This window comes from Triticum aestivum, chromosome 5A (assembly GCF_018294505.1).
Source record: "Triticum aestivum cultivar Chinese Spring chromosome 5A, IWGSC CS RefSeq v2.1, whole genome shotgun sequence".
Taxonomy (NCBI): Eukaryota; Viridiplantae; Streptophyta; class Magnoliopsida; order Poales; family Poaceae; genus Triticum; species Triticum aestivum.
This window is the reverse complement of record NC_057806.1, coordinates 534,767,735-534,778,243: the sequence shown is the minus strand read 5'-3', so window position 1 is coordinate 534,778,243 and position 10,509 is coordinate 534,767,735. Positions and strand designations below refer to the sequence as shown.

At 46.5% G+C, this 10,509-nt stretch overlaps 1 protein-coding gene across 1 annotated transcript; it reads right to left on the bottom strand.

Annotated features, from left to right (window-relative positions):
* On the bottom strand, positions 1-2,799 carry LOC123104553 (probable inactive purple acid phosphatase 29). The gene is made up of 4 exons (XM_044526425.1): positions 2,135-2,799; positions 1,465-1,856; positions 607-1,057; positions 1-376 (listed from the first exon to the last, which is right to left on the bottom strand). The coding sequence occupies exons 1-4, from the start codon at positions 2,448-2,450 to the stop codon at positions 345-347; spliced, it is 1,191 nt and encodes a 396-aa protein (XP_044382360.1). The 5' UTR covers positions 2,451-2,799; the 3' UTR covers positions 1-344.
* Between the last annotated feature and the right edge of the window lie 7,710 nt (positions 2,800-10,509).

The following is a 10,509-nucleotide window of genomic DNA, read 5'->3' as shown; positions in this document are numbered from 1 at the left end:
TTAATTTCCAATGAACTCTGTTAATTTCTTATTATGTTGCTGGAATGTTCTGCAAACTTACAGCGGTAAGGCCCATACTGCACAAACATTGCACACCTTTTCTTTCGACATCCAAGCCCATTTGCAGAGAGTGACATTTGATAATGCATCTTGTTCTTTCTTGATGCGAACAATTACAATGCTAAAAACCTGCATATACCTGAGGCGTACTATCTGTTTTCATTTACACAGTTGCTATCTGTTTTCATTTACACAGTTGCGAACTTTGTAATAAGAGCACCAACAGCACACATGATGTGCAGAGGTAGGAGTAGGACGCATCACTCGCTGTCCCCATCCTGAACTCAGCTTCTGTCATGATCCTTCCTGCGCCTCCCTGACAATTGGCGACACTTAGATAAGTTGCGGTTCTGAAAATGTATGTCCATTCAATCGGTATAGCAATTTCATAACTATCTAGCACAAGAGAGTCAGTGGACCGTGTTATTATCATGTTCCCTCTCTCTTATGATCCATATTCATTCAAGTCCTTTATATTATTACCCGTACTATTATTGTTCATGCTAGAAATAACACCATGGTGATGCATAGGTGTGTCTTACTTACCATTAGAGCCTCTGTTCCACAGGACCTCGGAGTCAATCGTGGTGAGGTGTTCATCATCAAGCCTCTTCCATGTCTTGATAGACTTCACTCCTTGCCACTCACCGCTCACCGTCTTCTCGAGCTGCACGGACACCACCCTTGCTCTCCTCGACCACCCAGCCTTCCCGTACGCATGGTAACCCAAGCCACCGGCATAACAGAGCTGAATACCGGTGAGCTTCCCGCAGAAGTCATTTACGTGATCATGTCCTATGAAGGCAGCCTTCACATCTCCAGCTTCCACCATCGTGGTAAAGAAACCGGAGTTGATTGATGGCGAGCTGATACTCTCCTGCTTCACTCCTGTGAAATCAGACGCTGTGAAGCTGCTGAACTCCGGCAATGGAATGTGGAAGTATGCAAGAGCAGGTGCTGGCTCCTTCTGTCTGGGTTCTTCATTCCTGTAGTTTTTCTGCATTTTATAGTGAGTTTTGTTATTTAAATTTGTAACAAAAAAATATGTGCATAGCACCAACAAAATGAGATTACCATACTAGTGTCGTCACGGAAACAACTTGGTATTCTTAGATATCTATATTCAACTCAACACGGAAAATATCTTGAAACCAACTGTACTCGGAAAAACATTACCAGGCCAGCAAACAGATATACATCTATTCTGAAATAGGATGAATTTCTTGAGTTATGTCTTCAGAGTAAATAGCGACAACATTTCACAGAGTTAATATGGTTCAACAGATAAATATTGTGTTGTTGCTGATAGCAAAATAGCATCCACCTACTAAGTATGGTAGTAGAAAGTGTAAGGAGTGAGTATCACACCACACCAAGATGGTGACAGATCACCAATTTATATACCTGCAGACTCAAGGAGGTTTGCTTGAACCAAGCTTGCTGTGAAGCCTTGATCCAACCATAACCAGGGATCCACCATACAGTAGAACGGTCACCACTGTCGAGAAAATACAGGTTGAGCACTGATTTGTTAGCCAGCTGTGTTCCTTCAACCCCACCAACTTCGAGGTTATAATTACCGAAGCCGTCGATCTCTACTCCTTCAGGGTTGAAGCGTGACAGGGTTTTCTTCATGCCTACAAGGTGGCGCATCACGCCCTCCCGCGACAGGGTGCCCTCCTGGTCATGGTTGCCGAGCACAGCAGCCCAGGGAATGTTCATGGCGATTGCCGGGGCGATGGCTGCATCCATCGACTTGGCCGCGTCGGTTGAATCTGCGCCGTATATGTTATCGCCTGCCCAGGAAACACTGCTGTTCAATCATCTATGCACAATTCTTTCAGAAGAAAGTCTTTGGCCGGCCCTGCTTTGATTGAAAGCAAAGTTATCTATGCACACCCACCCACCCACCAATCATTCAGACCCATTTCAGCGGATGAGCGATTGGGCATGGTCATAATTTCAATTTCCCCGACCCAATTCCAGTGCGGCTCGTGCTTCAGATTTCTTAATCGAAGTAGTATTAACAGAGCAGGGGAAGAGGAGCAGGAGGATGGGTGGGTGGGGGTCGGACCTGTGAAGACGACGAGGTCGGGGTCCTCGGCGCGGAGGACGCGGTAGAGGAAGGCGGTGGTGTTGAGGTCGGAGCAGCCGGCGACCTGCTCGGGCAGCACGTCCTCGCACCCGGTGCTCCGTCCGTCGGCGTAGTGCATGTCCGCCACCTGCAGCACCTTGAACGTGCCGCCCTCCCGCCGGAACCGCAGCCCCCCGCCGTCACCGCCCCACTTCTTCCCCTTCCCCGCCGCGGCCGCCGCGTCGAGGAAGAGGCCGAGGAGGAGGAGGAGGAGGAGCATCAGCGGCGGAAAGTGCCAGAGGCCGAGGCGGGCCATGCCGGCCGAGGGTGCAGCTGGCTAGCGGCGCGTGGTTGGGACGAGTGGAGCGGAGTGGGAAATAACCGGGGGATTTCTGTTCTTTGCAGGAGGATCTGGCTAACGTGGCTGGGCACCTGCCGCCTGCCAGTTCGTGCTTGGCGGCGAGTCCACGGTGAGATTGAGATTGAGGGCGGTTCGATGAGAGGCCGCCGATGCCGACGCCGACGAGTTTTTTATGGGCCTGTGGGCGGGGGGTGGATGAATATTCAGAGTTCAGCTGGGATGCCGGCGACTTGTACGTGCGTGGAATCCGTTGGTCGCGAGGGAGACGGGGACGGACGGACGGTGCACCAGATGAAGAAAGGCGCAGCTTATTCCATCCCGCCGTGGCATATTCGGCTTGCTCTTATAGATCTATTATAAAAATTCATCCGAAATACAAAACACACCAAACAAAATAAAAATTTACATCAAGGTCCATAAATCGCCGAACTATCATTGCCGTCGCTAGAACGAGCCACCGACGCGTTTTTGTCGCTGCTCCCATAACGGTGCCGGCCTGACCTTCTTGATGACATCCGGAAGGTTGCGAAGGACGCGGTAGAGGAAGGCGGTGGTGCTGCTCGTAGTCCTTGGCTCTTGGCCGGGGATTTTAATCTGATTGCGAAGCAAGAGGACAAGAGCAACGACTTGATCAACCGGAGGATGTTGGGCAAATTTTGTGCTAAATTAAATAGGCTCGAGTTGAAGGAGTTGTACTTGAATGGGCGTCGGTACACGTGGTCTAACGAGCGGCAAAATGCAATTCTATCCGCCCTAGGTACAGGGGTCTCGGATCACTGTCCTTTAATGTTGGATATGAATGTGGAGATCAAAACTCACTTACGCTTCTAGTTTGAAGCTTTTTGGGTCAAGGCGAGAGGCTTCATGGAGATGATGCAAACGACATAGGAATCTACGCCACCAGCCTCAAATGATTACCTCACGTTCTACTATAAGCCGAGGGCCACAGCGAAGGGTTTACAAAAATGGAGTGACCGCTGAATAGGGAATGTGAAGTTGCAAATTGCCATTGCCTTAGAGGTAATCACGCGGCTAGATGTCGCATGGATTCAAGAGTTTGTCTGATGCAGAACAGGAGCTGAGGAAATGCTTGAAGCACGAACTTTTGGGCTTGTGTTCACTGGGCGCTCGATAGCAAGGCAACGATCGCGGCTGTTACAGCTGCGCGAGGGGGACGGCAACACAAGACTCTTTCATCAGCAAGCTAGCCATAGGCAACGAAAGAATATTATGCGATCCGTAAGGTACAACCGGCAGGTATATTCGGGACAAGGAGAAGTGGCCTCTGCGGTCGGCGCCTACTACGACCAAGCTTTTGGCTGTTGTGAGTCGCAATAGCATATGCTGAATCTAGATGGGTTCAACTTACCACGCCGGGACTTATCGCAGCTAGAGGAGCCTTTCACCCCAGAGGAAGTTGAAAAGGTGATCAAGGCCATGCCAATGGACAAAGCACCGGGGCCGGATGGTTTTACAGGACTGTTCTATGCCACGTGCTGGAACATTATCAAAGCGGATTTCATGAATGTTATGGATTGCATGTATCGGGAGGACATGAGGGGCATGGTTGCAATCAACAAATCGCTAGTGTCTCTACTGCCGAAGAAAGAGGAGCGTTGGATGTGGGTGATTTTCGGCCAATAAATCTTGTGCATGGGGCCATCAAAATATTTGAGAAGGTTCTCTCGACTCGGCTGGATGTGGAACTTCCCAATTTAGTGGGAAATCACCAGAGCGCATTTGTCAAAGGAAGATCCTTGCACAACAATTTCATGCTAGTGCAGTGTATGGCAAGGAGGCTACATGCGTTGAAGGCCTTCGATTCGGTCCAATGGCCCTTTCTGTTGGAAGTCATGCAACGTCTTGGTTTTGGACACAAGTGGAGATCTTGGATCTGCGAAATTCTGGCCACATCGACAACCAAAGTGATGGTGAATGGGGATCCAGGAGAAACCATATATAACTACAAAGGAATGCGAATGGAACCACTGCAGCGATTGTTTGAGGTAGCTGTGGAGCGAGGTGTGTTGGAACCTCTAGCTATAGTGGGCATGAAGCAAAGGTTGTCGATATACGCGGACGATGTGATACTTTTCATACGACCGAAACCAATGGACCTGGTAGCATGTAGGGCAATATTTGCCTTGTTTGGAGAAGCTTCTGGCCTACGAATAAACATGAGCAAGTCAGTCGCCCTACCGATCAGATGTGCAGAGCATAGCATGGTTTTTTCGAGAAAGGACGCTTTTATTATCTCAAAATGTAGCTGTTGGAAATATGCCCTAGAGGCAATAATAAAATGATTATTACATTTCCTTGTTCATGATAATTGTCTATTATTCATGCTATAATTGTATTGTCCGGAAATCGTAATACATGTGTGAATACATAGAACATAATGTGTCCCTAGTGAGCCTCTAGTTGACTAGCTCGTTGATCAACAGATAGTCATGATTTCCTGGCTATGGACATGGGGATGTCATTGATAACGGGATCACATCATTAGGAGAATGATGTGATGGACAAGACCCAAACCTAAGCATAGCACAAAGATCGTGTAGTTCGTTTGCTGTAGCTTTTCTGGATGTCAAGTATCATTTCCTTAGACCATGAGATTGTGCAACTCCCGGATACCGTAGGAGTGCCTTGGGTGTGCCAAACGTCACAACGTAACTGGGTGACTATAAAGGTCGAGCATGAGTCGTATAGAAGATATGATCAACATGAAGATGTACACCGATGTTGACTAGTCCGTCTCACGTGATGATTGGACACGGCCTAGTCAACTCAGATCATGTTATACTTAGATGACTGGAGGGATGTCTATCTAAGTGGGAGTTCATTGAATATTTGATTAGATGAACTTAATTATCATGAACTTAGTTTAAAATCTTTACAATATGTCTTGTAGATCAAATGGACAACGTTGTCCTCAACTTCAACGCGTTCCTAGAGAAAACCAAGCTGAAAGACAATGGCAGCAACTATACGGACTGGGTCCGGAACCTGAGGATCATCCTCATAGCTGCCAAGAAAGATTATGTCCTAGAAGCACCGCTAGGTGACGCACCCATCCCACAGAACCAAGACGTTATGAACGCTTGGCAGACACGTGTTGATGATTACTCCCTCGTTCAGTGCGGCATGCTTTACAGCTTAGAACCGGGGCTCCAAAAGCGTTTTGAGCGACACGGAGCATATGAGATGTTCGAAGAGCTGAAAATGGTTTTCCAAGCTCATGCCCGAGTCGAGAGATATGAAGTCTCCGACAAGTTCTTCAGCTGTAATATGGAGGAAAATAGTTCTGTCAGTGAGCACATACTCACTATGTCTGGGTTACATAACCGCTTGACTCAGCTGGGAGTTAATCTCCCGGATGACGCGGTCATTGACAGAATCCTCCAGTCGCTTCCACCAAGCTACAAGAGCTTTGTGATGAACTTCAATATGCAGGGGATGGAAATGACCATTCCTGAAGTATTTGCAATGCTGAAATCAGCAGAGGTAGAAGTCAAAAAGGACCATCAAGTGTTGATGGTGAATAAAACCATAAAGTTCAAGAAAGGCAAGGGTAAGAAGAACTTCAAGAAGGACGGCAAGGGAGTTGCCGCGCCCGGTAAGTAAGCTGCCGGGAAGAAGCCAAAGTATGGACCCAAGCCCGAGACTGAGTGTTTTTATTGCAAGGGAAGTGGTCACTGGAAGCGGAACTGCCCCAAATACTTAGCGGATAAGAAGGCCGGCAAAACGAAAGGTATATGTGATATACATGTAATTGATGTGTACCTTACCAATACTCGTAGTAGCTCCTGGGTATTTGATACCGGTGCAGTTGCTCACATTTGTAACTCAAAGCAGGAGCTGCGAAATAAGCGGAGATTGGCGAAGGACGAGGTGACGATGCACGTCGGGAATGGTTCCAAGGTCGATGTGATCACCGTCGGCACGCTACCTCTACATTTACCTACGGGATTAGTTTTGAACCTCAATAATTGTTATTTAGTGCCAAGTTTGAGCATGAACATTGTATCAGGATCTCATTTAATACGAGATGACTACTCATTTAAATCTGAGAATAATGGTTGTTCTATTTATATGAGAGATTTGTTTTATGGTCATGCTCCTATGGTGAATGGTTTATTCTTAATGAATCTCGAGCGTAATGCTACACATATTCATAGTGTGAATGCCAAAAGATGTAAGGTTGATAATGATAGTCCCACATACTTGTGGCACTGCCGCCTTGGTCACATAGGTGTCAAACGCATGAAGAAGCTCCATACAGATGGACTTTTAGAGTCTCTTGATTACGAATCATTTGACACGTGCGAACCATGCCTCATGGGTAAGATGACCAAGACTCCGTTCTCAGGAACAATGGAGCGAGCAACCAACCTATTGGAAATCATACATACTGATGTGTGCGGTCCAATGAGTGTTGAGGCTCGTGGTGGCTATCGTTATATTCTCACCCTCACTGATGACTTGAGTAGATATGGGTATATCTACTTAATGAAACACAAGTCTGAAACCTTTGAAAAGTTCAAGGAATTTCAGAGTGAGGTTGAGAATCAACGTGACAGAAAAATCAAGTTTTTGCGATCAGATCGTGGAGGAGAATACTTGAGTCACGAATTTGGTATACACTTAAGAAAATGTGGAATAGTTTCACAACTCACGCCGCCTGGAACACCTCAGCGTAATGGTGTGTCCGAACGTCGTAATCACACTCTATTAGATATGGTGCGATCTATGATGTCTCTTACCGATTTACCACTGTCATTTTGGGGCTGTGCTTTAGAGACTGCCGCATTCACTTTAAATAGGGCTCCGTCGAAATCCGTTGAGACGACACCGTATGAATTATGATTTGGGAAGAAGCCTAAGCTGTCGTTTCTAAAAGTTTGGGGATGCGATGCTATGTCAAGAAACTTCAACCTGAAAAGCTCGAACCCAAGTCGGAAAAATGCGTCTTCATAGGATACCCTAAAGAAACTATTGAGTATACCTTCTACCTCAGATCCGAAGGCAAGATCTTTGTTGCCAAGAATGGATCCTTTTTAGAGAAGGAGTTTCTCTCGAAAGAAGTAAGTGGGAGGAAAGTAGAACTTGATGAAGTATTGCCTCTTGAACCGGAAAGTGGCGCAACTCAGGAAAATGTTCCTGTGGTGCCTTCACCAATTAGAGAGGAAGTTAATGATGATGATCAAGATACTTCTGATCAAGCTCCTACTGAACTTCGAAGGTCCACAAGGACACGTTCCGCACCAGAGTGGTACGGCAACCCTGTCTTGGAAATCATGTTGTTAGACAACGGTGAACCTTCGAACTATGAAGAAGCGATGGCGGGCCCGGATTCCGACAAATGGCTGGAAGCCATGAAATCCGAGATAGGATCCATGTATGAAAACGAAGTATGGACTTTGACTGACTTGCCCGTTGATCGGCGAGCCATAGAAAATAAATGGATCTTTAAGAAGAAGACAGACGCGGATGGTAATGTGACCATCTATAAAGCACGGCTTGTCGCTAAGGGTTATCGACAAGTTCAAGGGGTTGACTACGATGAGACTTTCTCACCCGTAGCGAAGCTGAAGTCCGTCCGAATCATGTTAGCAATTGCCGCATTCTATGATTATGAAATATGGCAAATGGACATCAAAACGGCATTCCTTAATGGTTTCCTTAAGGAAGAATTGTATATGATGCAACCGGAAGGTTTTGTCGATCCTAAGAATGCTGACAAGGTGTGCAAGCTCCAACGCTCGATTTATGGGCTGGTGCAAGCATCTCAGACTTGGAACATTCGCTTTAATGAGATGATCAAAGCGTTTGGGTTTATGCAGACTTATGGAGAAGTCTGCATTTACAAGAAAGTGAGTGGGAGCTCTGTAGCATTTCTCATATTGTATGTGGATGACATACTGTTGATGGAAAATGATATAGAATTCTTGGAAAGCATAAAGGCCTATTTGAACAAGTGTTTTTCAATGAAGGACCTTGGAGAAGCTGCTTATATATTAGGCATCAAGATCTATAGAGATAGATCGAGACGCCTCATTGGTCTTTCACAGAGTACGTACCTTGACAAGATATTGAAGAAGTTCAAAATGGATTAGTCAAAGAAGGGGTTCTTGCCTGTATTGCAAGGTACGAGATTGAGCTTGGCTCAATGCCCGACCATGGCAGAAGATAGAGAAAAGATGAGTGTCGTCCCCTATGCCTCGGCCATAGGGTCTATCATGTATGCTATGCTGTGTACCAGACCTGATGTAAACCTTGCCGTGAGTTTGGTAGGAAGGTACCAAAGTAATCCCGGCATGGAACACTGGACAGCGGTCAAAAATATCCTGAAGTACCTGAAAAGGACTAAGGAAATGTTTCTCGTTTATGGAGGTGACGAAGAGCTTGTCGTAAAGGGTTACGTCGATGCTGGCTTCGACACAGATCTAGATGACTCTAAGTCACAAACCGGATACGTGTATATTTTGAATGGTGGGGCAGTAAGCTGGTGCAGTTGCAAGCAAAGCGTTATGGCGGGATCTACATGTGAAGCGGAGTACATGGCAGCCTCGGAGGCAGCACACGAAGCAGTCTGGGTGAAGGAGTTCATTACCGACCTAAGAGTCATACCCAATGCGTCGGGCCCGATGACTCTCTTCTGTGACAACACTGGAGCTATTGCCCTTGCCAAGGAGCCCAGGTTTCACAGGAAGACCAGGCATATCAAGCGTCGCTTCAACTCCATTCGTGAAAGTGTTCAAAATGGAGACATAGAGATTTGTAAAGTACATACGGACCTGAATGTAGCAGATCCGTTGACTAAACCTCTCCCTAGAGCAAAACATGATCAACACCAGAATTCCATGGGTGTTCGATTCATCACAATGTAACTAGATGATTGACTCTAGTGCAAGTGGGAGACTGTTGGAAATATGCCCTAGAGGCAATAATAAAATGATTATTATATTTCCTTGTTCATGATAATTGTCTATTATTCATGCTATAATTGTATTGTCCGGAAATCGTAATACATGTGTGAATACATAGAACATAATGTGTCCCTAGTGAGCCTCTAGTTGACTAGCTCATTGATCAACAGATAGTCATGGTTTCCTGGCTATGGACATGGGGATGTCATTGATAACGGGATCACATCATTAGGAGAATGATGTGATGGACAGGACCCAAACCTAAGCATAGCACAAAGATCGTGTAGTTCGTTTGTTGTAGCTTTTCTGGATGTCAAGTATCATTTCCTTAGACCATGAGATTATGCAACTCCCGGATACCGCAGGAGTGCCTTGGGTGTGCCAAACGTCACAACGTAACTGGGTGACTATAAAGGTACATTACAGGTATCTCCGAAAGTGTCTGTTGGGTTGGCACGAATCGAGACTGGGATTTGTCACTCCGTATGACGGAGAGGTATCTTTGGGCCACTCGGTAATGCATCATCATAATGAGCTCAATGTGATCAAGTGGTTGATCACGGGATCATGCATTACGGTACGAGTAAAGTGACTTGCTGGTAACGATACTGAACAAGGTATTGGATACCGATGATCGAGTCTCGGGCAAGTAATGTACCGATTGACAAAGGGAATTGAGTACGGGATTGATTAGGTCCTCGACATCGTGGTTCATCCGATGAGATCATAGAGGAGCATGTGGGAGTCAACATGGGTATCCAAATCCCGCTGTTGGTTATTGACCAGAGAGTCGTCTCGGTCATGTCTGCTTGTCTCCCGAACCCGTAGGGTCTACACACTTAAGGTTCGATGACGCTAGGGTTGTATAGATATGAGTATGCAGTAATCCAAAAGTTGTTCGGAGTCCCGGATGAGATCCTAGACGTCACAAGGAGTTCCGAAATAATCCGGAGGTAAAGAATTATATATGGAAAGTTGTCATACGGTCACCGGAAAGGTTCGGGGGCATATCGGTATTGTACCGGGGCCACCGGAGGGGTTCCGGGGGTCCACCAGGAGGGGCCACCTCTCCCGAAGGGCCTTAT